Here is a 25,942-nt window from a genome sequence, read left to right as displayed (position 1 = left end):
CCATTGCTTTCCTATGCAATTATGTTCCATTCTAATTTCTCTTCAGAGCTCATTCTGGGCTTTCTCCCACTGACTTGGATTCCTCCAGTAGAATTTCTCTCAGGCCAATCAACTAACAGAAGAAGTTGTGAACGATGACATCGTTTTTTTTGCGCTGTTTTACAATTGTAGTCTGCCTGTAGTTTTAGCAATAGCAGTGGAGCTAAATATTAAATTAGCATTAATAGCTGCCTTGTTCGAATTGGCACTTCTCTCTTCATATGATGGTTGTTTAGAGCACAGGCAATTTATGGTAAGCTTCATATTGTCAAAGTGGTGCATTAGAAATTTTACCAACAAACATTAGCGATTGGGCAAGCAAAGCATAGAATAAGAGTCTGGTTTTTACCAGTCTACTAACATGCCAGTAATGAGCTAAACCGACTGGGATAGGAAATGTCCAACATACATTTATATATTCTGTTCAATTCTGTTCAAAAATACTTCATCCCAAAGGGAAAATAAATGTTGCCGTAACTCATGGAAGTATTTTCAAAGAAGTGTCTCAGGAAGACACTGAAGACACTGCTGATGTCATGCATGACTGTCATCACGTTAACAGCTCATCCGAACAGTAGAGACAACATTTCACAGTAAGAAGTTCTCAATGACAAGACTGCTGATCCACCTCGCTGGCTTTTGCCGTTCCTTTTTAAAGCTTTGGTGAGAAAGGCGGGGAGAGAAAGATGTTGGAGTCGGGGATCTGATCCCTCCCCATTTTGATTGACCATCATCAATCAATCAAAATCGTCAATGAGGTTCCTGTCCATCCAGGAGCGACTGAAACAGGAGTTTATATTTGTAACACTTTCACACAACTGTTTCATGTAAGAGTCTAGTGTCTTACTTTGTGCTGGTGCATGGCAGAATGCCTTAAACGAAGTGTTAATCATATAAATACAGATGTAAAAACCAAATAAAGGGGAGGGGGAGTGATTGACTGAAGTCGTGTATTAGGACAGCGCTCCTTAAATAAGTAATTTGTTGAAAAGTACATGGCTTGAAATGCAAGCACCAAGTGTTCCCTATTACTACCCACTCATTTCAATCTCTTCCTAATGACTCAGCTTCACAGAAGGTATTCCAAACCTCTGTTCTGCTGTTCCCCTCAGTTTTTTAAAACATTTTTTTTTATTATTATCATTTATTTAAGCCCAAAGATTTGCATAAGCTGCCTCATTGTGCTTTTGCCCCTCGGTCCAAACAGAAAACAAGTCAGGAGAGCTATCTGGATGTAGATAATGGAGACCTTTCACTGCTGAACCCGCGGTCCAAACCTCGCTGCCATCCGCTGCTTTTCCCATCAAGCTCTGCCACAAACAGCCATTTACCCCACAGAGAAGAATTCAGCCCCTGCGTCATTAAACCGTCTCAGGCCGACAGGATTTGATTTTACTTCTATTTGCGGATCCAAAAAAAAAAAAAATGTGGGGTTTAACTGTGAAAGTCCCTTGAGCCAATTGACAGGAACAACAGTATTCTGTCTGTATATGACTGATTTTTTTTTTCTTGTGTGTGTGTCTGTGTGTGTGTTTGGCTCCATCCATCCAAATCGTTGGAATGAGACAGAGAGAACGGGTACGGTGGAATCTCATTTATTGCTCCCATCTGTTTATGTCTTTTTACCGCTGGAAGAAACCTAAAGGGGGCCGGAGTGACCAGCGTTCTGTGGCAGGGCCTGTGTTCCTTTCCAGCTCTCTTAGCTTGGAATCATTAAGTGCGGTGGATTGCTGAATATGGGCCTGGCAGACAGGGGTGTGGGGGGGCCTTGGAGCTGACTCTTGCCTTTATGACTTTAACATGCTGGATCCCTGTTAAGATGCGTGGCGGCAGATAACCCTGACTTTAATTACCCAAAGTATGCTCGCACAATCCGTGTCTGTTTGCTATACGCTTCTCGCGCCGGGGATCTTGGAAGCTGTCTCCCTTCCTCAGGTGCAAACACAGGGGATCTCCTCTGAGTCGATTCAGTAATCCGCCGGTCTCCATCCATCAGGGCCCGTTCCCGTCTCACGTCAACATCAAAGGGCCTCCCTCGTCTCTCGCCGTGATCTTGGAAACCCGTCTCCTCCGACACCCTGGCTTCCTGCACCGCTCCTGCGTTACAGTGGCGCCGGCACGCAACACCATTACTTCTCATTAATGTCAGCTCAGTCTGTCAGAGGTGCTGCTAACGCTTGTTAAAACTAGTTGCTTTGCTTTTTCCTCAGAGGGGTTGGGATTCTTTGAAAGTTTCTCAGCTTCGCTCAAACTTTTTTTTTTTGTCTTTGTTGGGGGTTGAGTTGCGTTGGGTGAAGTAGCCTGTAAAAGCTGTCCGTACTCTGTGAACCTGTTCACATTTTGTCATACTATGACCACACATGTCACTGTACTTTTATTGGGATTTTATTCAATCGACTAATGAAAAGTTAATGTGCGTTGGAAGGAAATGATGCACTGTTTTAAACGGTCAGCATTATATGTTTTCCAGGCACATTGTGCCATTTGAAAACACAATCTAATAACTGTGTTACCTTCAGTTGTTATGAAAATACCATATTTACCAACTATCAAATAGGCGTTGTAATTTGACGCCTTGACATTGGGCCTCTGTCTCTTTAAGTAACTCTTGCTCATTCTGGAACTCTGCCTTCAGGAAGGCATCACATGGCTCCTCTATTAACGCTTTAACAAACTTTTTACCTGCGTTTCACTAATAAGTAGCTCTTATAGGTGTTTTTTAATTGGAGAGTCTGCGTCCTGAAGGCGGAGCTAGGTCCAAAAAGGTATTTTGCACAGCTGAATGGTTGCCATTGAGATTAAAGGATTTCTCGAACATGTGTGGAAGAATCATGGCAACACTCCAGGTTTTTGATGAGGGAATAACATTATAACAAGTTGTAAATGTAAAAAAAAAAAAAAATTTTTACATAATACTGCCCCTTTAAATTTTTTTGTTTTACTAAAGTGTGGTTTTCATCAAAACCTGCAATTCCAAGTCTATGTGGATTTTCTTTGCACATATAAACACATTTGCTCATTTGTTCAAGGCTTTTTTTGCTCGCTCTTCATCAAGCTTAAATCAGATGCAGAACAACTGTTAACATCAGTTTACAAGTCCTCCTTTTAGTCAGGTCTTTAGGCCTGAATTTTTGGTCAATTTAACATAACCAACTAAATACCAAGTGTATGCCGCAACCTTGAACCAAACGCCTTTCCGTGGCCAGATAAGCATTGCATTGTGGGTTGCTGCAGAATAAACAAACACATAATCAAACCCTCTGTATCTTTTTCAGAAAGCGCTACTTTCATTATGTCTTCTCAAAACCCATTCGGTATACTTCTCAGATCATTTTACCCAAAATAGTAACCAAAAAAAAATACTAATGAGATTATAAAAACACATCATTCACTTCACAATCATGCTCTACTTTCTTTTGGTTTATAACATAAAATACCAATAAAATACATTTAAGATCCAGTGTGCAGCATGATGAAATACTAAGTACTTTTAAGGGTAATGTTTGTTTCTCAGCTTAGGTATTATTCAGACCTCTGGTCCCACTCGTGATAGACAGCATCATTTACATAATCAGAAGCCAATTTGGATCCCGTTGCTGCCACATAAACAGATGTCAGCAGAACATAAAGTGGTGTCTGCGCTCATTCTTTCCTGGCATCTGTGGTCACCCTTGTGAACAGGCTCAGTGTGCGGATCTTTGGAAATAAACAAGCTCAAATTAACGAAATCCACGTACGCATAAATCAAACAAAAAACTCAGCATAGCTATAGACCCATGCTCCTGTCTGACCCCGCTGCATGTGGCTTTTTCTGTGTGAAAATGTATGAACCGTGCAGAAAGGTACCACAGTCCGTAAATGCCCCATCCCTCCCCCTCCTGCATATTTTAAATGCACAGCGTTTTATATTCACTCTGTACCCTTCTTTCCTCCTGGCCGATTTTGATAATGTGATTCCAGACGTTTTTCTACTCCCATCCAGCAGCCTCTTGTCTCCCATCTCAGGAAATTAAGTTGTCATCCCGTGTCTTTTTCATTAATGTGCCTATCGTTTCATTGCTGTTTATTAAATTCCTGCTAGAAGTTGATGAGACTGTGGCGAGAGGTGATTCTCTGGTTTTACCTTCCCCTACTTGCTTGTGTTTTATTAATACCAACTGTGGATTATAAGCCTCTCTTAAAAGGTTGCTCCTGATTTGAACAGAGCGTTGCATGTTACCTATGTTGTAAAAACCCAAATTTATAATTGTATCTCCATCCCCTCTGCAGGTGGACCTCGGCTTTTTGCGCTTCATTTCTGCCATCGGGACACAGGGTGCCATTTCCCAGGAGACTCACAAGATATACTTTGTCAAGTCCTACAAAGTAGATGTCAGCTCCAACGGAGAGGACTGGATCACCTTGAAAGAAGGCTCCAAACAGAAGGTACGACTCAAATATCTGCTTCAGACCGCAAATCATATGTGGGAATGGTTTTTAAAGAACGACAATGGGAATTTTCTGGCCAATTTCCAATCGCTTATTTACGGCTTCACCACCTTGCATTAGCCAGTTAGCATTGTTAGTTTGGCTGACAAACACCCATCTGTGTGCGCTGAAAAAAGAGAATGACGCTCCAACTTAAAAAAAAAAGAGTTAATTAAATTTGTCAAACTTAATTTATTTGAGTTGGTTTAACATGGTAACTTAATAGATTTAATATTAGGCTGAATGAATCAAACTAACACATCTCCACATGTTTTAGTAAATAGTTTAATGAAACTTTTTGTGCTTCCTTTGACTTGAACTGAAACATTTCAGTGACTAAAGATAAACTTTGTTCACCAGAACGCATTATTGTTGCTGTAAGAGGAACAACAAATTTTTCAAACTTGAATTTGAAAAAAGATTTGATACTAATATTGACGTGCTTACTTATTGAATAAATAACAATGAGTTAAAAAATGACTGAGATCAGTCAATACAGATGGTGATGTATCCTTAACAAATATATAAAACTGTAAAACCTTTTTTATATATTGACTTCATAAGTATTTTTGGAAAACTTTTGTTTTTAGATTATTGATTTTGGCACATGACTTCAATTGATATCTGCTTGCTGCTTGCAGGAAAGCATAGATGTCAGTTGCAGTGACAAATAGGTGGGAAAGTTGAATGAAAGAATAGCTTGTCATGTCTGAGCAGCTGGTAGAGGAGGACCTCGAAGACTAAAGAGAAAAAAAAAGGAAGGAAGGAAGTAAAACGAGTGACATGCTTGACCGGAGTGTGACTGGCTCTAACCATTGATCGCTGATAGGACTCGTCAAAAAGGCCCTGCTTTGTCCATCTGCAGACGAAGGCAGCTTCAGCTGCAGGTGTCCGGAGGGGCCAAAGATGCATTTGGACCCTTCACAGTCCCCTCATTTGTGTGGAAAAACCCATAAGAAAAAAAACAAAAAAACAATGAGTACAAATAAAATTCCCAGCCTCAACAAACCATCCTAACAATCGTTCCCCCACCCCAAGCTTGATTCTTTTATCGGCCTCTCTCCAGAGTACACTGTTCCCTTTGTAAAGTGGCAGCTTAAAGGTGCCGCCTAAAGCTTGCCGTGTGTTTTTCCGGCCTCTAAAGTGCTTTTGTGTGGAAGGATACCATTTGCTACATGCTGAGCCTGCAGTTTGGCGTCTTAGCGCAGCTCAGGAAAAAGAAAAAAGCCACTTTACAGTTAGCGAGCAGAGAGGAGACGCTGCACGGCATTTAAGGAAGTGGCCGACTTTAGAAGGGTCCCTCAGCGATGTAGACGATGGGTATGCCGGGTGAGGGACTTGGTAGCAGGCCGCCTGGTCTAATGGATCAGCCCCAGCCGCGTTTCAGTTCATCTTAGATTAGCTAAACTGCCATCTTTCCATCTGTGCATCCCACTCTGCTCAGCTGGAATCCTTTCCGCCTCGTAACTCCTCAGTCAGGGAGGTCAGGAGGCTGCATGGTTACCTTTGAGATTCAATTACTCAGAATGAACTGTGACGGACCGCAGGCGGTCGTTCGGCTGGGTGGCCGGCCTCGTCGTGTAGCGCTAGTAAACAGTCATCTGACCCCAGGGGAGAACACCGGCGTCTCTGACCTTTCGACAAGACAGGCGCAGTAAAAACCCCACACCCGATCTGGGAGCGGAGGACAGTGAAAGGGCACCCTGAGCCAATCGGATCTGATCATTGTTACACATCCAGCCTCAGGTTTCACAGCATTTCCCCCTGCTTCGACTGTGACATGTGAAGCAAGGGCGTCTCCTTTCCTCTTGACATTTCAGCAACTTCTGACACTCTGTTCAGGAAACGTTAATGCAATTTTGAGATTTACGTGAAACATCTTGAACTTACAGCTGTTTTTTGGCACTGGCTGTGTTTCCACTGCAAATGTATGAAAATCTTTGTCGAAATTCCACTGTTGTTGATAAAATGCAATTTTGCAATTTTTGTGTTTCCATTAAATAAGAAATTAGTACTCATCATCTATCAGTCATCAGAGGAAACATTGGAGTGACAAGCCTCACCCACTTGGGAGAGGCTACATATATATGGTGCTTTGGGGAAATTGTAGTGCGCAATTTTACAGAAGAGCTGTGGATTCAACATGTCGGATTGACACACAACGTTTTATGAACTGTGTGATGCTGTGAGAGCTCTAGTGGAGCCAGCTGCATGTTGTCTGAAAAACAACAAAAAAAAAAAAAACTAAAACAAACCATCATCCTCTTACCACTTCCTGTCGTCTTCTTCTGCATTTCCACTAGTAGCAACATCCAGCACTTGATCACATGAATCGTGTGATGTGAAAAAGTGCTTCCACTGCAGTTTTCCCAAGTACTATTTCAATATGGCTGGTAAACCACCTCATCCTAGCACAAAAATATATATATTTTTTTTCGAAATTGGCATGTTTCCATTCATTTTGATTTGTGCAATTTTATTGTTAAAGGAAATGCAGCTAATATGAACTCTAGTTTCCCTCTCTGTGTCTCCTTCCCTGTATTCTGTCAATAATCAGTTTGTTTCCCGCCTTTCTTTCACAGATTTTTCAGGGCAACACCAACCCAACGGATGTCACCAAGACCAAGCTGCCCAAACCCACGCTGACGCGATTCCTCCGCATCCGTCCAGTTACCTGGGAAACGGGTATAGCGCTGCGCTTCGAGGTCTACGGCTGCAAAATATCAGGTTGGCTACATCTGATGCTCGTCTGCATTACCCATGATTCACCTTTCCATCCCTGAAAATACAAAACTCGTTTTTAGCCGCAGTGACTTCAGAACTCCAAACTCACTCTGCTGCCTCAGTTAGTTGTCTGGTTTTTATTCCCAGTCCAGGCCCCAGCTGCATAATACCAAATAGTGGCAACGGAATGGGAATTATCTATTAACATGACTTCGTGTTTAGATGAATTTCATTCAGTATAAATGAGTAAACAGCTGGTATGCATCTGCTGATGGAGCTGGGTGGGCTCTTGCTGATCTGAGCTCAGCCTTCTCGTTAGCCACAGCTTTTTTTCTCTCTCTTTCTTTTTGCTTATGTAACTTTGATTTTAGCAACAGTTTTCTTCCCCTTGCCCTTTTGTTGATGTTTTAAATTAGTGTGTGTATGCCGGTGGCTCCAGTTAGTGTGGCTTTATCACATTTATCTTTGTCTCTGTGGGATACGAACATGTGTATTCAATTTGGATTCCTGCTTGACTAAATTAAGGGCAGAAAAGAGTTAGTCTTTTTTTTTTCTGTCAACATCTTGAATGGGTCTGGGCCAGAAGGAGGTTCTCACCGCATTTATGCAGAATGTGTATCATGATTAAACATTTTTTTTTTCAGAAATGTATCAATTGCTTCTGATCTTGCTAGAATAACAGAAGAATTTGATTATTATCGTTATGACGATGTTATCTGCCTCTGTTTTGGGGGCGACTTATTTTATTTATTTTTTTTACTTTTTATCAAGTGAGGTGTATGTGTTAGATTTCAGTGTAAGCAATTTCTGTGTTACAGTTTTTAAATTATGTTACAAACACACTCATCTGGATCCTAGCCCCACATCAGACATAGAAACACCTGCAGGCATGGCGAGTTACTGGGATGTTTAACATCTTGGGTCATTTACCTCTGTACCTCTGGGACAAAGACGTTTCTAGAAATAATCGAAGGGGAAAATTTAAGGAAAACTGCAATGACTGTAAAAAATGAACTCCTCAAATTCTTAAAATAATTTAACATGATGCGTATCCAACTGTAAACCAATAGTAAGTAGTAAATTGTCACCTCCAAAAGTGACTTTGGCAAGAAAAGAAAAAAAGAAAAGAAAACGTTTGCCAAAAAATTACTTATTAATTAAAGAAATGTGTGAGGGTTAAGGACCAAATGTGACTTCAAGTCAAAAAAACAACATCATCCTTTCAGTGTATCTGTTCATGCTTGTATTGGTGTTCACGATTGGAAATATTCCCAAACAACCAGATTTATTCTTCTTAGTGTTTTCACCCCTGATAGTCCAGTAGACTCAGTTATATTGGAGAACAAAATTGCAACATTTGTTACATTTTCAGCTGATGTGGTTCACTTTCACTGATTGGTTCTGTGTAAACCGATCCAGACCCTTTGAAATTCCTGTTTACCCCCTCACCTGTGATGGGGAGCTTCCAAAAGAAACAACACAAAAACCACAGAAGAAGACACAAGTGCAACTTCCTCCTTCCAGAGTTCACTTCTAACAAAGTTCAATAAAAGTGTACTAAATAAGGCTAGTGTGAAAGCAACCTTAAAAAAACAAAACAAACCTCATTGCCTTCTTTCAGCTTGATGATAACGTGCAACAACAGGTGGGGAGAGGGCGTTGCAGTGTCAGTCAGTGCTGGATAAGACTCGGGTCACTCTTGGACTTTATTCGCTATCACTTTAAAAGGACTTTCAACCCCAGGAATGGTATGATGAAAAATGATTGCGCCTTTAAACGGCAACCTCTTTCAAACCTTGATTATCGGTAACAGAGCCCATAATGGAATCGGGATTATTTGGAGCCAAAATTGTGAAGTGACTTTGTGGTCCTCCTCTCTATTATTAGGCAATGAGTCCCTTATGCATCACATATGTGTGGTCAATCCTATAAGAGCAGATGGCACTGTGGGTGCAGTGGGGGTTACAGCTGAGGCCTGTGTGCGGGGCACATAATCAGAGCGCTGCACCGCGCGTAAACACATCACAGGATCGAAGTCACCGCACGGCCTCCAATATGACGTTAGTGCCCATTGGTTCTCTGAAGACTCTGCCAGCTCCCAGCATGGTCGGGCAGAGGGAAACCGAGGCTGTACAGGGCTGCACAAACCCTGTGACTCGACTCTCCTCTTCCACATTCGATCCTACGGAGAGTTTTCTGAGTTCATCGTTGCTTTCATTGAATCACGAACAGCCAAAGCAACGCACCGAAATGTGACAGAGACCAGAGAGGAAAGGCGTTCGGTCTGAGAGGTCGTGTCTTCGGTTAACGTCAAAGCAGTTATTCAGGAGATTACAAGAGAGGGTGGGTTGAATGTCACAAAACTCTTCGCCGCATATGACCATGGTCGCGTGCCTTCTGATGCAAACAGCTACTCATTAATAAAAGGATCCACCACCCAGTTGTTGGTAAATACGCCACAGCGCCGAAAATAGCTCGGATGAACCGCCGATGCTCCACCCAAACCTCGGTTGTGGCCGGCAGGCCTGCATCATCGTCACTCCTCTTACCCATACACACAAATGTAAACAGTTGTTCCACCAGGGCGTGTCACGGCGTGTGCGCTGCCTCTGTAATCGCAGCTGAGCTCGATTAACAGCTCCAGATGATCTGGGGGGTTGAGGGGAAGTCGCATCAGTTGCTTTTATCTCTACACACACACCACACACACACACACACACACACACACACACACACACACACACACACACACGCACACACACACACACATGCACCTTTCCCTTGAATTCTCCTCACTTCAAAGGCGTTCATATCGCAGTGTCTTCGTTTCACACAGCCAAAGGCCAGCTCCTCTGATCACTTTCAACACATCTTGGCCTAAGACGAAAGAAAAACAGGAGGAAAGTCCCAGAAAAATGCGTCTGTGCATTCAGCGATAGCTGGGTTTTTTTTTGTTTTTTTTTCATTGCACAACCAGGAATTCATCTCATGGGTTTTCATGGGAACCATTTCACATAGGCAGAGGTTGGCTGAAAGAGGCCTTGTTCTGCAAATATTTTTTCTGTTTTTCTCCCACAGTGCTACAAAGCTGAAAATGTACGCTTTTTTCTAAAATGAACACAAGCGACAGTTTTTCTTCTATAGCGGAGATATAATAAGCTACTTAAGGTCTCTAGATTTGTTGTTTTTGGGTTTGAATGAAAGATTTGGAGAAGTGATGGAAGAACAGCAAAATGCTTGAATACCAAAAGGTTTCTAGCCTCCTCCATTCAACTTTGAGTGTAAATAAAGTTCACAAACAAAAATGAAGTAAATCTGAAAAGACGTGCGTTTTGACTTTGGAACCAAATGCAAAAGGTGCAAAGAGCTAAAATTCATCAAGAGCTGAAGACAAGATCAGAGAAGTAGTTCAAAGAATGAGGGAAATCTGGGACACCGGACAGGCAAACAACGATACGTTCAAAGATATAGTCCCACAGATGTTGACAGCTGTGAAGCAGAAGGCGAGTTGATTGCTGTGGCAGCAAAAACAGCACAAAGAGACTGTTTTCGTGTGTAGATACATGTAAGTCTATGGAGAGGGGGCAGAGAGATAGAAAGAAGAAAAAACCAGGGCTCCCAGAATGCAGGAGGTGGAAGCACCAGCCGGGAAGAGAGTTTTAATTGGCTGCCTGGAGACGATCGCTTCAGGCTGAAGAATTAGTATGCACGAGAGCTACCAACACATAGAGAGACAGAGAACAGAGGTAGAGATCACAGTAACATCACAAAGAGTTTGGGGAATGAGCCTCCTCCCTTTGACTTTGGCCATCCTGTATGCAAGACTCAGACCCAGACTAACCTCTTACCACTCTAGATGATCTTGGACATCGACCCCTTTGGTTAAAGATGAAGTTCTTTCTGTACATAAGTTGCATCTCTGCGGGGGTTTCAATTGATTTCCATCAAAAAAACAAAAAGTTAAGCACATTTTCCTGTTCCTCTCTCGTCTCTCAGAGTACCCCTGCTCCGGCATGCTGGGCATGGTGTCGGGCCTGATCACAGACAACCAGATCACGGCGTCCTCTCACACCGACCGGAGCTGGGTGCCCGAGAACGCCCGCCTTCTCACCAGCAGGACCGGGTGGACGCTGCTGCCCCAGCCGCAGCCCTTCACCAATGAGTGGCTGCAGGTGGATCTCGGTGAAGAAAAGCTGGTTAAAGGGTTCATCATCCAGGGAGGGAAATACCGTGAGAACAAGGTCTTCATGAAGAAGTTCCGCCTCGGGTACAGCAACAACGGCTCTGACTGGAGGGTGGTGTCTGACACCAGTGGAAATAAACCAAAGGTAGGTTCGGGTGGGGTGGGTATAAGAAACCGATTGGACATTTGTTTAGTTCTGAAGAGATCAGAGAAGCATATTCCTTACCAAAAAATCTGTCATTTTGTAGAAGGTACCACTTGAACTGATGAGGGTGAAGGATGAAGCATTCATAGCTTTTTATGTGGCCCTCTGGACACCAGAAGCTTCAAGTTAACAGTTGTGTGCTTAAATATCTTAAATAATATTGTACCAATCAAACCGAAGCAACTTTTACCTGTAAACTGCCAAATTACAGTCACTCCAATTGTTTTTTCACAACTCGCAATTGTAGAAATGAACGCAAAATCAACATATCCCTGCGTATTGCATATTTGTGAATTTATTGCACATTTTCTGCACATTTTCAGTTCAAGTGATACTTTTCACCTCAGTGCTGCCTCAGCCTGCCGTGACGTCAAGCTGTAGTCCATGATCGATGCGGCGAGTAACAAAAAGTCACATTTACCGTCATGGACCAGCACAAATATTGCAGTTCTTTACAAATATTTCTATTTCAGCGCACACACAAACATCACAAAAAACAATTGCAAAATCCAGGAGTCTGATCAATGAGAAAAGATTTTGTATTTATTAATATTGTAACAATTTGTAACTCGGTTTTATCAGTACATTCTAGCAAATCTGCCTCTTTGAAAACATTCATAATCTTGATGTGACTCAAAATGAAAATAAGTTTGATAGCACTGAGATATGGGATTCCAGATGCAACAGACTAAAATGGGAGCCGTTCTTAGGGTGGCTGGGCTCAGCTGTAGAGATAATTAACCTACATTTGGAGGTTTTCCAGACATGTTCAACCTAGAAGTGAAGTGGGGGGGAGGGAGGAACCTTCTGGCCTGGGAACAAGCAGGAATCCCTGGGAATCAGCTGAAGTGTCATTGGGGAGAAGGATATTCCCACCTGGACCTGTTACCCTTACAACCTGATCTTAGATTAAACAACAGATGATGGATGGCTGGCGAAGCGGCCAGGTGGATCAGTGACAAACATTTAACCCTCAGAGTGTGAATGCTCCATCAATGCTATGGAAGCCTATAGTTTGATTGGACAAATCATCTGCTAGAACCAAGTTGCTTAAGAACTTTAGATAATGTATTAGGGGCAATATATTGTTAAATTGACATTTTTGAGTTTTACAACATGTTATGATGTTATTCACTCATCAAAAACATACCTAGAATGTTGCCTTGATTCTTTTATGCATGTTTGAGAAATCCTTTAATCTCCCATGGCAACCATTCAGCTGTGCAAAACACCTGGGTGGACCTAGCCCCGCCTTCAAGAAGAAGTTCCTCCCCAGAGCTGCAGTTTTCAAGCTTCCAAGTCTCCACAGCATGTAAAGCAGACTTCCCTTGTGACTCCCCTACTCTGCTCCTTCAGACTAGCCAGCAGCAATTAGCAAACACCTGGTGGTTGAGCTCATTATACAAGTTACTTCTCAGTGAAACCCTGGTAAGAATATTGTTAAAGGGTTTATAGAGGAGTCATGCTGTGATGACTTCTTGGAGGTGGAGCTTCAGAAAGAGAAGGAGTTTCTTAAGGAGACAGAAGCTCAATTTCAAGGTGTTACATACAAAGTAAATTTTTAAAGTCATATTTAATATATACAGCATTTTTCTAACAACTGAAGTTATCATAGTTACTTGATTGTGCAATAAAATGGCACTATATGCCTGGGAAACACGTAGCACCGCCCCTTTAAAAGTCCATATTTCTGTCAAGGCAACAAATTAAAATAGATGGTTTGTTTTCTGACCCGATTTAAAGGTGCTTCTGAAAACATCTCGGATAATTCTGTACATTGTTTCTGATTATGATGAATTTGGTCCACTTTCGCCAGAACGTCGCACCTGCCAGTTGTGAGTAATAAAGCAGTCACAGCGAGTCAATCTCGGCTGTGCTTTTGAATCGCATTAAAATAAACATCGCAATCCCAAGTTCCCACACGCCGCTTGGCATTACATGTGAGTCACACTCTTCAGGTCTGTCAGGGGACAGTAAGAACCTACTTGGAGAGGAAGAACTGAGCAAATGACCAAAGATTTATCTGCCAGCTTTGCTGCATCCACAGAACACACACTCCACTTATGGCACGATGTATCATGCACACATCATGCTCTCATAAAGAGCCACATACTTTTCCAAGAGGAGCTGCAACACCCTGTCCCCAATTACAATTGTCCCTGACAGGGCATAAATCTCATCCAGATGGGCTGATGGTTGATTTATGATGGGTGCAGGAGAGATCCATACCCCCGACTGTCCTAGTTAGCTCCCTTTCTTACCTCGCCAGAGAGGTACCCAAGCATCTAAAGCGCACCAGGCTGTCTCACGTGATCATCCTCATTAATCCACTTCCATCAGTCCTCTACCTTTCTCTTTCCTTGCTCCTAAATCCTACATCTCCCACTTTCTCCCCTTTCACCGGCCTTTTTTTTTTTTGCAACAGAGTTCAGGGAGCTGAAAGTTACTTTTTTGACAAAAAGGTCTGCATCATGCTGTTTTTTGGTTTTGTTTTGTTTTGTTTTCTTACCCTCTGTGTCACCCACGTATGCTGCGGTTTAGATGTCAGCAAGACCGCAGATTTGCTGATCGCCTTTTATTTCCCGCCAGTCTCCCGTTACTCTCCACCAAAGCCGGCACTCACCACCCACACGTATTACTGTAAAGTTCAGAATGCCGCAATAAGAATCCCAGAGAGCGTGCTCGGGGGTGTGTACAGCATATTACATGTTGTACCTACTGTTCTCTCTCTCTCTTTCTTTTTTTTTCTGTCCCAGATATTTGAAGGTAACAGTAATTACGACACTCCTGAGCTGAGGACAGTGGAGCCCCTGCTGACCCGTTTCATCAGAATTTATCCAGAGAGGGCCACTCCTGCTGGGATGGGCCTGCGCCTGGAGCTCCTCGGCTGCGAGATTGAAGGTAAACATGAGCAACACACACAAAAAAAACGAATAAGAATCTTGTTTGATCTTAGTGGTGGGCAATATGGGCTTAAAGTTTTTCATCACGATATTTGATGGAACTATTGTGATAACGATAAAAGTGACGATAACATATTTACCAGATCTTTTTTGGATAACTGTATGACAGCAGTTATGACCCCACAAACACAAATAAGGACCTTGAAAATAACTTCCATTAGTTATGTGCATCTACAGGACACCAGTCACATAAGGAAGTGTGATTTGCATCACTAAACTGTCATTGAACAAAACAGTGGAAAAAATAGCAAAACCATCAATCTGGACAGTTTTACAGGGTTTAAACTTCAAAAATTGATATTGATAAATCAAAATTCTTATCGTGATAAGAAATTTGTTATCATAAATAATGAAGTGATGAAATATCCAAAGGTTGCAAGCATGATATAAAAAGAAAAAAACACTTTTTCAATATTATTTGATAGAAAATGAGACCGAGCTCTTCTTGGTTTTTGGTCTGATAGGATTAGCAAAATTATTTCCTCATTGAGAGAAAACATTTCCTCAAATTCTGAAGTTTACATAAACTGAGGATACTTTGCCTACGTAGACAAAGAGGTCATTGGGTTTGTAAACCTTTAATAATTAATAACGTCTGACTTAAGGCAACACACTGCTCCCTTGCGTGATATTGTGGAAACTAAAACAGGAATCAATCGAGGCATCAGGAAGAGAGTTGCACAGATTGGCACATGTCACTAAATAGATGGCATCTTGATGAAAGAATGTTATGTGGAAATGTTGAAGAACACAGGAAGTTAATGTTTGGGTATAAATGGGTCTTCCAAATCCAAATAGACACTATCCTAATGCATATCATCACTTAATTACAAAGTGGATTTAGGACGACAAACTCGGTGTTTTTGCAGTGGCCATCACCAAACCTCATTTCAGTTCTATAAAAATTAAATGAGCAGAGTTAATGTTTTTTTTGTTTTTTTTTTCAAATCACTTATTGAAATGTTGAACTCCTCAAGTGTGACCAGATGGGAGAGATTGGTGAGCTGAAAGAGGGAATCGACCAAAATTCCAACAAGTTATTGTGAGACCCCCAAAAAGTATTTAATTTCCCTAAATACTAGGGAAATTAATGTGAACTTTAAAAAAAAAATACTCTAAAAACACAAATAATATTTGGAAGCTCCAACTGACCCAAAGCAGGAACAGTTTATGGCTATGCATCTTCCTCACAGCGTATGGAAATACCTGGTTTCGGCTGGCTGCTGTGGGGGCCGGTGGGATTTCTTGGTGGCAAAGTGAAACCTTTTATCTTTGCCGTTGACAGCAGAAACAGGTTTAGCCGGCATAATCAAATTCTCTTTCCCAGCGGTCAGGTGAAAACCGGTGATTACTTTATCCAAAGCGATGACGTGAGTACAGTAGGGACATCTAGATAAGAGTTCTCACAGTCTGAGCATACAGTGTGTTACATCTCTTCGCGTGTGATGTGTCAGGCTCGGTGAGGTGAGCAATCTATCAACCAGACTAATAACATGACTAGACACAGCTTTCACGTCATCTCTTCACAACATCCCTGGTTATTTAATGATGGGCATGAAGGCTCCCTGTGTTCAGCACACAGCTGTCCAGCTCATGCTGTTTATTCCAACAAGGGACGGTTTGTCTTCTCTCCCTGTTACATCAAAGCTGCCCTCATGGCCGGCCACTTCTGGAGGGGATCAAATAAAAGCCCACCTGGCCTCCTCGGTTTGTTGCCGCCTGGCCCCCATCACTCTCTTCACAGCCCGTCCTCGTCTTTGGTCTTTCAAAGGAGCCAGTGGTATATTTGAATTGATCCATATTGTTTCTATCTATTAGCGGTCTCTCTCTGGGAGCAGATGTAGAGTACTGTGCGAAACGACCGAGCCGTCCGTTATTTCTTTCTGTCGATGTGAAAGGAGTCAGACTTGGTCTGAGGCTTTGCCCTGAGAGGGTTCTGACCCTTGGCTTTCCCAGACTTTATGAAGGTATTTCAAGGTTTTTTCTTTTAACGGCGCTCACCGCTAACTTGTTTTTCCATGTGTTTTTTTAAAGCCTCTTAGATGAGGCTTTAAAAAACCTCATTGTAACTCAACTTATGAGTTATCAATTCTTAAGTTGAGTTATGAATTGATAACTCAACTTATGAATTGAGTTATCAATTCATAACTCAAGTGATGAATTGATATGGTGCCTGAAATTTAGCAAAGAGACTATTTTAGATCACATCACAGCTACTAAAAAAGTAACCATGGCTAAAGTTCAGTTATTTGTTTTGTCTCACTGCACCTTAACTTGACTCATCAAACTAAGGATGAGAACTGTGGTGTTCCTGACGTATTTGAACCTTTTTACAAATCGACTGTGTTTAGCGTTGTCACTGCCTCATTAGGAGATTCAGAGTGGCAGGTTGAATTCAAGGCCACTTGTCACTTTGGTTCTCCAAGTCCTGAGTTGAGGTATTCTGTAAAAATGACTAGTGGGTCTTCACCAGAAGCATCACACCTAACAAACTGTTTCTAGCAGATAAACCATCTCATCCTGGTGCCACAATTTATTTATTTTTTTTTTTAATCAAAAAACAAGATCTGTTTTGAAATTGTTGTGTTTCCGTTAAGCAAATTTATTTTCCAAATGTCAAATTGTGCCGTTGTGTAGTCAGTGGAGATGCAGATATTGTTCAGTTGATCAGCTATCTCAAGTTTTCAGGTAATTGAACATGTTTGTCTCTCCAGTATCTTTGATAGATTCAATTACACACATGTGATTTTTGCAACAGGTTGCAAAAATCAATCTGTTGCAACTACCCTGCTAGGTGAACACATCGCACTGGTTCATCTGTTTAGTTTGTAGTCTTATGATGAATGTACAACCTGGCTTAAAAACAGCATAAACTTATTTACTGTTCAAATAAAATCTTTGTGCAGTTGTGTAGCACAGAAAGCGCCTAGTGGTATGGTCGTGGATTTACATATTGGATTTCAGGGCAGTCCATTCTGTCATAAACCTGATGGACTCCCAGCAGGAGCATCAGACAGATGATAATGCTTGTTTTCACAGTTAATGCCAAAAACAGACAGACTCATAGAGACGGATGCACTCACAGCAACCGCAAGTACCTCGCCAAGGTTGTGGTTAACAGGACAACGTATACAATTACACACATACACAGGGCCTGTGTATGTGTGTAAGCGTGTGCCAGAAAGAGTGTGCGTGCGTGCGTGCGTGCGTGCGTGCGTTCAGTAAGAGCCACAGCAGGAGGGCTAAGTCTTCATTTCTGTAAGAGGGTTTCCTAACGCAGCACTGACCCCATCCCTGACCCCACCCCTGACCTCTCCCACCCTGAATCTGACAGGGGCTGATCAGCCTCATATTTCATCGAGCGGAGGCCGAGAGCGGGAGGATCGGCTCGCGTGCACAGACGCCACACACACTTTCCCCCCACCCCCCCATTTGTCTATGCCTCTTCCCTGCTCCACCTCTCTCCTCGTTCTCTTTCCTCCCTCTGCTCTGGGGAAGCCCGATCATTACTCATACCGTATAAAAACTTACAAATGCACGCTCACACCGCAGGACGGCTGCGCGGCAGCGGAGCGTGGAGTGGATCTTGGGCCTTACCCACATCGAAGTGATTCAGGGCTGTAATGATAGGCCATGGTTGCCCTGCCTATGTAGCCATTTGGATGTCTTTTTTTTTTTTTTTGCATCTTGTAGTTTCAACTGCTCAAGCATCATGCACTAACTTCAAGGCTGTATTTATACACCCACACCTCTTCAACTTGATAAAAGGAGCATTATTAGCAGCTCCAGCTGAAGAAAAAAAAAAAACAAAGAATAAAAACTGACATTGAAAGCCAGTATGTAGCTGTGGTTGGGGTACTTACACATATTTAATTTTTATTTTCTTTAGCTTTCTTTTTTAACCACAAAGACCAATCTATCATATAAACATCTAAAAGTTGCAGGACCCCGGCCCTGGAGGTCTGGATCGGAGGACCTCTGGTCTCCAACACCATGACAGAAAATCTTACTGAGTTATTCCACAGTAGCTGCGTTTCCTTTTCAAATGTGTGGAAAACTTTGTCAATATTCCGCTGCTATTGATAAAAAAAAAACACAATTTCTCAGTTGCGGTGTTTCCATTAAGTAAGAAACACAATTAAAATCACGCATAAATAATTTTGTTCACACGATATGTCATCATCCTCCGCCTACTTCCTGTTGTTTCCATTGCAGTTTTGCAAAACTAATAAATTTTGATACGGCCAAAAAAAACAAAAAAAAAACTTATCCTACTGCCAAAACGTTTTATCAAAAGATAAGTTTTTTTTTTTAATTGGCATGTTTGCATTAAGTTAATTTATTTTTGAACTGTCAAAATGGGTAACTTTACGGTCAATGTAAATGCAGCTGCTTTTACAATAACATGATAATGCTGTTTTACACATTATACATTGATGTCATAATGTCATAATGACATTATGAAAGCCTAAATGGTTCAAAACTGGCTGAAAAATGGGACCCGTATGTTCAAGAGTGATCACATCTTATTTTAAAGCTAATCTGGAATTTTAATAATGTTGAATCTGCATTTTTTTAATATTGTTTATTGAGTTAAACGACTCAGATCAAAATTAAAACTGAGGACTTTTAAACACGACGATCGTTGCATGCAGATTTCTTGTTATTTCCTGATAAAAGCGAGCGCAGTGCTTTCCTTTGACCCCAGTCACATATGCATAAGGTCAGACTCATCAACATCCAGCCTCCTCACCAATACCGGTTTGGCTCAGAAATCCAGTCAGTGCTGATTGCTGTCTCCCCTCACTCTTTGTCTTCCAGCGCCGACATTCCCCCCGACCACTCCGGCCCCGAGCACCACCCCTTCGGACGAGTGTGACGACGACCAGGCGAGCTGCCACAGCGGCACAGGTGATGACTACGACGTGACAGGTGCTAACATCGCCTTCATGAGACTGCGTCCAAACTCCCCCCATCACCCTCCCGTTGCCCCCCCCCCCGCCTCTCTTACTCTGTTTCTGACTCTGCTTCCTGTCTTCCTCCCCCCATCTACGCAATGCCACCAAGTTCTCTTAGTGTAGCCAATCTGGCATCTCCCGTGCACGCTCGCCAGCATGCATGCATGCGACTACATGTGAGCTGGCACTGATAGATACAGCTCTAATTAGTTGCACCTTTAGTTCCCACCTCCCTCGTCAGTCTTCCTATTTCCCCCCCACCCCCCTCGTGGAAACTCACGGGGGACACACCGATCCACACACACCTGTCTCTGCGTCTCTGCAGCAGAGCTCTGCCTCTTTCTGTCATTAGCTCTCTCATATGCGTTGTCCTCTTGGCCTCCTTTCCCACTAACCCAGTAACTCAATGAGCCTGCACCGCCGCTGGTGCTCTCCATTAACCAGCAGTCTCCAATGAGGAGCATGGCACTGTCTCAGTCATAGGCGACGATAGTCGATGAAAAGGGTGTACTGAAGGAAATGAATGGAAAGTGGCATGAAGTGATCAGCTCAATCTGGCATGAATGCAGACGATGTCTGAGAAGGGAATCAACCTGCGAACAAGGCTAACTGTGCTGCTCCATCTTGTGACAGGTGGCACCACAATGCCAGAGACCACAACTTTAAAAGTGGACCCCATTCCAGGTAAGTTTCTAAAGTTTTGTAGGATTTGTTCTTGTTTACCTGCTGAGTTTTAATTTTAAACCACAAGAAGCAGACCAAAGGTAATGAATGCCATCGCCAGGCAGGTCCCTCTTCTCCTCTGGCGTTGGTCTGTTATTAAGGCTGATGATATGGCCCAGAGAGGCTCCTGCTGACGGGGTGAGAGGGATTGCACGACGTGAAGCTAGCTGATGATTAGCACCGGTGCTCCGCTGCTGCCTCCTCAGCATAATCACTAATCACCGGGCCGACACTGACGCACGCAAAAAAAAAGGAGCTGGCGCGAAGAGCAGGGAAGCACGATGCAGATGACCGGAGGAAATTAGGTGGACTCTGGGGCCACGTCCCCAGCCAAGCACACATAGCAGTGTCTCCTATAGCGGGGCTGATGAGGCAGCAGCCAGCTGGGAGAAAGCACCCCAGTCTGACCTTGGCTAATGGTCCGTAGGCTCCACCCATCCCCATTTACTCAGTCAGCTGGCTTTATGGTCTGTCTGCAGTCTGCTGGGGCAGTGGCTATCCTAATGGAAAAAAGTGACATGTATTGTGTGTTTGCCTTAAACTCAACCTTGTGTCTTAGAGAAAATGCACGGCGATTTCGGAGAATTAACTCGTTTTATGAGTGTATGTTGCCTCACAAAAAGTCTTTGATCACCTTGAGCTTTTTACTGTTTTGTTTCGGTACTTTATGTCCACTTGTGTTTGATTTAATGTAGCAATAAAAACAGGTGTTTGTTAACAAAGGGCACTGTCGAGATCCAGGAACAGCAGACAGGTCAGGGATAAAGCTGTGGAAAACTGGAAAACAACACGCCAAAGTTTGGACATTTCCCGTAGCACTGTCTATCGCATGAAGATGGAAAAAGTACGACACAACAGCAAACCTCCTAAGACGTGGCCGTCCACTTAAAGTGAAAGGATGCAGAAAGAGCACATTAATCATGCAAGCAGCCAAGAGATCCATAGATCAGGTGGGGAAATCTGTTGACAGGACGGCTATTAGTCTTGCACTCCGCTGATACGACTTTATGAAAGAGTATCAGGAAGCAAAGCCATTGTTAAATAACCAAATAAAGAAGTCCTGTCTGCAGTTTACCACAGACATTGAAAGGGATAAACCAAGGTGCCTGGGCCTGGCAAGATGAGAAAATAGTTTTTATGTTTGGCCTACATGCAAAAACACTGCTGAACACTCCATCCATGCATCAAAGGCCATAAATAGTCAGAAGTACAGTGCAATAATTTAGCCTGAAGCATATTCTTATCCCAGAATAGCCCATGTAGAGACCAGACCAAAATGTCCTGATGTTCTCAAATTCTCTCCATCCATGGATTCATTTCAAAGTATTTTGGAAAGAAGCAACTTTTTGGGATTATGTCCCACCTTGTGTCGGTCTATCACACAACACCCCAATAGCATAAACAGTCATCTGTAGTTGTAAAAAGTTGAAAGTGTATGAATACTTTTGCAAGCCACTGCAGCTAATGAATGAGAAAATCTGGGTTTCTTTTTTTTTCCTATTTTGCATTCAATGAACCTTCTATCTCAGGGTAAAGACATTCCATGTCAGTAGAATCGAGCCATACATGTGTTCATGTTTATGTGTCCTGAGTCTGTGTGGTGCATGTCTCCTATGTATCCTAATCTCCGAGGATCTAGTTTCCATTGGTACTGAGCAGGAAAACGTCTCCTTTTCTTTTAATGAAATGCCCAAATGCGTCATGTGGCTGCTCATCTTATCCAGGGCTTGTTGGCCGCCTCAGTCAAAGCCTTCCAATAGTGGAAAAAAAAAAAAAAAAAAGTCAAACGCCTTTTAATTGGGAGTGGGATTTATATATGTGAACGTGGCTTGGAGTCTGTAATGTGGTTCCACATGAGAATTCCAGCCTTTGTGCTTAATGGGTAAATAGAGTCATAGCCTGCAGAAGCTAGTTAAACCCTCGCCGTTATTAAAGGGAATATTGGCTCATATATTTTGTCACTTGGAAGGCAGTCTCATTATATCTTCGAAGGCATCTCCTGCTGGAGCTTAAAACCATGCCTAACATCCCAAACATCCCTCTCCTGTGTGTTGATTGGAAGTCTTTCTTTGTCCAAAAGCTCTCGCACGTTTTCTGGCCTCTGCGGAGGCTGCTCCGGCACGCCGTAGGTCCGTGGGGGACCGCGCAGTTGGAACGGCGCCTCGGCGCTGCCGTCTTGAAATCTCAAGTCCCCACTCTCATTAAAATCCTCATCTCTCAGCGGGATGCTCTGAATGTCTCTTTCTAAGCTGTGTCCAGACCTTGTCGTCTCCATCCCCCCGTCATTGTTTGGCGTGTGTTCCCAGCATGCCTCCCCGTCTGTTCCCTACTCAACCCTGTTACGTTCATTAAGAGATATCATTAAGCGCAGTCGTGATAAAAGGACGGTGTGATGTCTTCACCAACACTTCTCTCTGTCTCGTGTCACATTTTGATTTCATTTTCCAACTTTTGCCTCACCAACAAGTGGGACCTGAGTCTTTCGTTCTACAGTGATCTGCTGCCCTCTAGAGTTTGTAGAGTAGGATGTTCTTGTTTGTAGCCCGTGGTCAAATAATGACTACAGGCTACAAACCTTTCAATAATTGTCTGGATTCCAGCTGAAGCAATTGACATTTCTCCTTTTGTAATAAAATGAGATCTCTCAATAAAGCTAGACCTGTCTTCAACTTGCTTTCAGCCTTTCTGTGGTTTGCCTGCGACTTCGGTTGGCCCAATGATCCCTCCTTCTGCCGTTGGACTTCAGAGGACACTGGCTCCAGGTGGCAAATCCAGTCCAGCGGCACCCCAACTCTCAACACCGGCCCCAACATGGACCACACAGGTGAGTACCTCAATCTGTTGGCCTACATAGAAAAGAAACTTTTCACCCATTTCTACCCCAAGGTAAACTAATTTTAACTACCCAACAGGGGGGTCAGGAAACTTCATTTATACACTAGCGACAGGTCTCCAGGAGAGCGAAGTGGCTCGACTAGTGAGTCCCATGGTCAGCTCTGAGGACTCCGACCTGTGTGTGTCCTTTTGGTACCACATGCACGGGTCGCACATCGGAACACTGCATATCAAACAGCGCGAGCAGACTGAGGAAGGAACTGCCGACATCCTGCTCTGGACGGTCAGTGGTCACCAAGGGAATCGTTGGAGGGAAGGGCGTGTCCTTGTCCCGCGGATCAGCAAACCCTATCAGGTCAGTGTCTCGTCAATTGACCTATTTTTTTCTCTCTGAAACTTGAACATCGGATTGACTTTAACTGTATATGCTTTTATTTCAAAGGTGGTGATTGAGGGTCTTGTGCAGAGGAAGAGTTGGGGAGACATCGCTGTGGATGACATTAAGGTTCTCGACGGGCTTGGCAAATCAGACTGTGAAGGTGAGGATCACAGTCCAGTTCTTGTGTTCGTGCTGGTCTGGGAGACGTTCCCTGAAGTACTGGATTAATCTGTAATTTCTTGTTTTTATAGATCCTGATGTGCCCACTGAGCCAATGCTACCGGAGGACAATAACAACGAAATTTGTAAGCCATTTCAAATGGAGTTTTAATAGTTGATATTTAGAGTGCACTGATACACCAGCCCTGGTTTCTGTAATTTTGGGAGCTCATTGATCGGCCGATTCTTGCATGTGAAATTAAGTCTTGTCCACTGATTTTATCAGCCTCAGTAAAGGTCTAAAAATCAACCACGGTCCTCTTTTGCGTTGCTGTGAGAGAGGTTTGAGTGACACTAGGTCATGTCTGAACATTTGTAGTTAACAGTTTTCACCACATTATTGCCAACTCAGCAACTTTCTTACTATATTTAGCAACATTTCAGACAAAAAAATCCATGTCAGCCAAAATTATAATCTGAAGGTCAGACTTTATGTAAGTCTTAATTGGTGGTCGGCCAGAAAATTGCAATTGGTGCACCCCTACTCTGAATGCATATGTATCCTTTACCTTTGACATCTTTATTTGTAAAATTTTGAAAGGAAATTATTGTTTTCCTTCCACTTAGCAGCTTTGCATTGTTTTTGTTCTCCTGGTCTAGAACTAACATATTGGGTTTAATGGATCTGACATGACATAATGTGAAGAAGTTCATGAAGTATGGATAGGCTTTCTCTGAATTTGTCACATTCCTCTGTTTCTGCTCTCTCTCCTTTAGTTGAGGTTGAGGACATCACCGACTATCCAGACCTGGTAGAAACTAACCAGATCAGCGGCGCTGGCAACATGCTGAAAACTCTCAATCCCATCCTCATCACCATCATCGCCATGTCGGCCCTGGGGGTTTTCCTGGGGGCCATCTGCGGCGTGGTCCTGTACTGCGCTTGCTCGCACGGCGGGATGTCAGAGAGGAACTTATCGGCCCTGGAGAACTATAACTTTGAGTTGGTGGACGGCGTCAAGCTAAAAAAGGACAAACTCAATGTACAGAACTCATACTCAGAGGCATGAGATGGGTCAGGCTGCTGTCACAAGACTAAAAGACAGAGCAGCACTCGCACAAAAAGAAAAAGAAGGAAAAAAAGAAACATCTCTAGGCATATTTTGTATGCCGGCCCCGTAAGCGGGCTCAACAGAACTGCCAAACACCCTCCGCTCAACAGATGAGGGTCAGGGTTCAGGAAACCAGTGGGAGGTTTGGACTGATCCACGCTTTTTTTCTCAGGAGCTGCAGTAAAAAGAACCTACCAGTAGGGGACACTGTGTACAAATAAATAAAAAAAAATACAGGAAAAAAAAATCAAACAAAAAAAGTATGTACAGATGATTTAGATGATATTATAATTTTGTATTTTGATTTTCATTCATTTCTACAATCGGATGCTGGTGTTGAGACCAATTTATTAATAATGTTTAAAGTATTTATCATTTTTGGTGGGGTGAGAAATGTGATGGGGGAGGTTTTGTTTGTAGAATCAGTTCATGAAAGCTGTTGTTTCTCTTCACGCTTTGAAAGAGACGTATCCAAACCCTTAAAGAACCATATCCTGACGAAACTGTACATTTTGCCACTGCAGGGTGGCGTAACGAGCGCGACCCCGATCCCGATCCTTTCCCCCCTTGACCACCCTGCAGTTCGGGTCCCATTCACGTATGGTTCTGACAGTGCCTTTAGTACCTTTTGTTTGGCCTTTTCCGTTGAACTGAGTTCTCTTTTTAATTATATTAGGGTTAAGTTATAACGAAAGGAAACAGGGGCACATTACCTTACGAATTCTTGCGAAACAGGACTATAGTTTATTGCAGCGCTTTTTCTTTTGTTTTTTTGTTTTTCTGTCCAAGAAAAAAAAATACTTGTAAATAAGTTTTAATATATTTTATTGCCCTTTTTAAAGAAAGTAAAAAGAAAAAAAAAGCTGCAGTATCCCTTTTTTCCCCTTCATTAGTGTGAGTGAGTACGTTTGTGTATGTGTGTAAATACAATCTTTTGACTGTTTTGTGCAGAAGTGTGGCGTTGGCCGTAGATTCCGTTGCTCAGGCAAGCAAGACTGATTTTGTGCGTGTGTGACGCTAAATTTGTGCGTTGAAGCCATCTTTCATTTAAAAAAAAAACACTCAAAGGATGGATGAATAAAAGGGTAAAACATGCTCATGAAAAACATCCTCCATTGCTAATGTCTCATTTGACAAAATTAAAGGGTAAAATTAGACATGTCAAAAAAATTATATATATATATATATATATATA

The 25,942-nt window shown here is 42.7% G+C and overlaps 1 protein-coding gene and 1 long non-coding RNA gene across 6 annotated transcripts in view; both read left to right on the top strand.

Annotated features, from left to right (window-relative positions):
• nrp1a (neuropilin 1a) overlaps window positions 1–25,545 on the top strand; it is a 77,330-nt gene extending 51,785 nt beyond the window's left edge. For 3 of the 5 annotated variants that reach the window (XM_007540189.2, XM_016664882.1, XM_016664881.1), the window contains 11 exons: window positions 4,309–4,464; window positions 7,089–7,233; window positions 11,227–11,558; window positions 14,375–14,519; window positions 19,403–19,513; window positions 20,173–20,223; window positions 22,943–23,086; window positions 23,175–23,452; window positions 23,540–23,636; window positions 23,728–23,781; window positions 24,413–25,545. In XM_007540189.2, coding sequence (XP_007540251.1) covers window positions 4,309–4,464; window positions 7,089–7,233; window positions 11,227–11,558; window positions 14,375–14,519; window positions 19,403–19,513; window positions 20,173–20,223; window positions 22,943–23,086; window positions 23,175–23,452; window positions 23,540–23,636; window positions 23,728–23,781; window positions 24,413–24,705 — 1,806 coding nt within the window. In that variant the 3' untranslated portion in view covers window positions 24,706–25,545. The remainder of the gene's footprint in view (window positions 1–4,308; window positions 4,465–7,088; window positions 7,234–11,226; window positions 11,559–14,374; window positions 14,520–19,402; window positions 19,514–20,172; window positions 20,224–22,942; window positions 23,087–23,174; window positions 23,453–23,539; window positions 23,637–23,727; window positions 23,782–24,412) is intronic. The other 2 variants (XM_016664884.1, XM_016664883.1) reach the window with 2 other exon arrangements.
• On the top strand, window positions 7,240–8,501 carry LOC107834122 (uncharacterized). Its single transcript, XR_001659907.1, has 2 exons — window positions 7,240–8,278; window positions 8,346–8,501. It is a non-coding gene; the product is annotated as an uncharacterized LOC107834122 (long non-coding RNA).
• Window positions 25,546–25,942: the final 397 nt, after the last annotated feature.

Source organism: Poecilia formosa, unplaced genomic scaffold (genome assembly GCF_000485575.1).
Source record: "Poecilia formosa unplaced genomic scaffold, Poecilia_formosa-5.1.2 Scaffold523, whole genome shotgun sequence".
NCBI lineage: Eukaryota > Metazoa > Chordata > Actinopteri > Cyprinodontiformes > Poeciliidae > Poecilia > Poecilia formosa.
The sequence above is the reverse complement of the archived record's forward strand: the minus strand, read 5'-3'. Positions and strand labels throughout refer to the sequence as shown.